The sequence below is a fragment of the Zingiber officinale genome, chromosome 1A (assembly GCF_018446385.1).
Source record: "Zingiber officinale cultivar Zhangliang chromosome 1A, Zo_v1.1, whole genome shotgun sequence".
Taxonomy (NCBI): domain Eukaryota; kingdom Viridiplantae; phylum Streptophyta; class Magnoliopsida; order Zingiberales; family Zingiberaceae; genus Zingiber; species Zingiber officinale.
Window position 1 is genome coordinate 6,702,850 of NC_055987.1, and position 2,462 is coordinate 6,705,311.

General features: G+C 49.5%; 1 protein-coding gene across 1 annotated transcript; it reads left to right on the top strand.

The window, feature by feature from the left end:
• Nucleotides 1–905: 905 nt before the first annotated feature.
• Nucleotides 906–1,655, top strand: LOC121996261 (CBL-interacting serine/threonine-protein kinase 12-like). The gene has a single exon (XM_042550172.1). It carries the CDS (start codon nucleotides 906–908, stop codon nucleotides 1,653–1,655), a length of 750 nt encoding a protein of 249 aa, XP_042406106.1.
• Nucleotides 1,656–2,462: the final 807 nt, after the last annotated feature.

The window sequence follows — 2,462 nt, forward strand, 5'->3', positions numbered from 1 at the left end:
AGATATCTCCATTGGCATGAGGCCTTTTGGGTAGAGCCCAAGAGCAAAACCATGAGGGCTTAGGCCCAAAGTGGACAATATCATGTCATTGTGGAGATATCTAAATTCTTTTCGATCCTACAATTGGTATCAGAGCCCAGACTGCCAGAAGGTTTAACCGCCGACTGTGCACAAGAGCTATGGTCTGATTGAACCATGTGAGTACAATATTAACCTCGAACAAAGAAAGTGGGAGCTCCTATGTTCGGATCAAGAGGACCAGACACCAGGCAGGAAGTCCTAGTTGCGGCTAGGCAAGGAAGTCCTAGTAGGTCGGGTAGACCGAGGGGCAGGAAGTCGTAGTAGGTCGGGTAGACCGAGGGGCAGGAAGTCCTGGTGGGTCAAGGATCGGACGTGGGAAGCCCATGGTCCTTTGTTTGAGGGGAGGATTGTTGGGGTTGCAAGGTTGCAAACATAGTCCCATATTGAAAACACATGGAAAAGATCATGGGTTTATAAGAGAAAGATATCTCCATTGGCATGAGGCCTTTTGGGTAGAGCCCAAGAGCAAAATCATGAGGGCTTAGGCCCAAAGTGGACAATATCATGTCATTGTGGAGATATCTAAATTCTTTTCGATCCTACATTCTTATGGTTAAATCTTATCACTTGAGTTGTATTTAAAGGGGTCGAAGCTGTGAAACAAATCAGATCTCAGAATTAAAGTTTCTCCAGTTTCTATTTTCGGTTATTTGTGCATTGCTTTCCACCTGTGCAGTTTTTCTCCCCTTGCTACTGTGTTTTTTTTTAGTGCTACGTGTGGTGTTTTTTTTTTCCTTTTTCCTGCATCCTTTGCTATTCATCGATTCTGTGCCAACATCGCTTCGAGGTGCCATTTTAGGGTTACGTTAAGTTTTGCATCTCCCATGGCAGCGTCGACGCTGGTGAAGTCAGGGAACGGGGCGGAGAAGCGAGCGAAGAAGGAGCCGAAGCTGCTTCTAGGCCGCTTCGAGGTGGGGAAGCTTCTCGGTGCCGGGACCTTCGCCAAGGTCTACGTCGCCCGCAACGTCCGCACTGACGAGCTAGTGGCCATCAAGGCGCTGGACAAGGAGAAGATCGTCAAGTGGGGGCTCATTTCCCAAATCAAGCGGGAGATCGCCATCCTCCGGCGCGTCCGACATCCCTACATCGTTCAGCTCTTTGAGGTCATGGCCACCAAGACCAAGATCTACTTCGTCATGGAGTACGTCTGTGGCGGGGAGCTTTTCTCCCGCATCTCCAAGGGCCGGCTCCGCGAGGACGCCGCCCGCCGATACTTCCAGCAGCTCGTCTCCGCCGTCGCCTTTTGCCACGCTCGCGGCGTCTTCCACCGGGATTTGAAGCCAGAGAACCTTCTCGTCGACGAGAATGGCGACCTCAAGGTCTCCGACTTCGGGCTCTCCGCGGTCGCGGAGCAGAGCCGCGGCGGGGACGACCTGCTCCACACCTTCTGCGGCATGCCGGCGTACGTGGCTCCGGAAGTGCTTTCGAGAAGGGGCTACGACGGCGCCAAGGTCGACATTTGGTCCTGCGGCATCATCCTCTTTGTATTGACCGCCGGCTGCCTCCCGTTCCGCTATTGCAACATTGTGTCCTTGTACCGAAAGATCTACAAAGGGGATTTCCGGTGCCCGTGATGGTTCTCACCGGATCTTAAACGGCTCCTCCACCGCCTCCTGGACACCAATCCCCGAACCCGGATCACCATTCCGGAGATCATGGAGGACAATTGGTTCAAGAAAGGTGTAAGGACCCACGAACGGAATTAATGAATTTATTTACGAAACTGTCTAAAGTCACACAAGTGCTAAGTAAAGGATTAATTTATAAAATATTCTACAAATGTTAGAAATTTTTTAGAAATTTAATTGAACTGGTACGATTTACTTCAAGGGGATAGATGAATGAAGCTTAGTGGAAACATATGATGCCCCATCTAGGTTACAAGTTAAAAAGCTTAATTAACCTAAGTTGTTAAATACCCTAAGTATAAAGTCTGTGCCTTATTTCTGATTTCCTCCGCCTCACTCCCTGTGCGCGATCGTCGCTCTCCTCTCTGCGCTTTTTCGGTGCTTCGATGGAGTTTCCCACCGTGCTTGGAGCTCCGACCAAGTGACGCCCCGCGAAGCTGATTCCCAAGGAGGACCTCACGATTAGACAGGGATCCTCGTCGGCGCAATAACTTAGGGCAGAGACTCCTAACAGTGGCATAAGGCAAGGGAAGGCAAGTACTTCTTTTATGAGGCATGGCTTCTGTGAGGTAAGGTTTAGGAAACTAGTAGTACACGATTATATGTTCTCGAAACTTGTTTGACTGTGAGTGGAATTGGATTCGTTTTAGTTGTTGATCCGTGGTGTTAGTGTTCTGTGTACCTGTGATTTACCTGTTCGTCTAAATGCTTGAATGAGATGCTCAATGGTTGCATGAAATGTGATGCGAGTTT

Bases quoted from the DNA above. Each gene is read 5' to 3' on its own strand.
- LOC121996261 (XM_042550172.1), top strand. From the start codon at position 906: ATGGCAGCGTCGACGCTGGTGAAGTCAGGGAACGGGGCGGAGAAGCGA.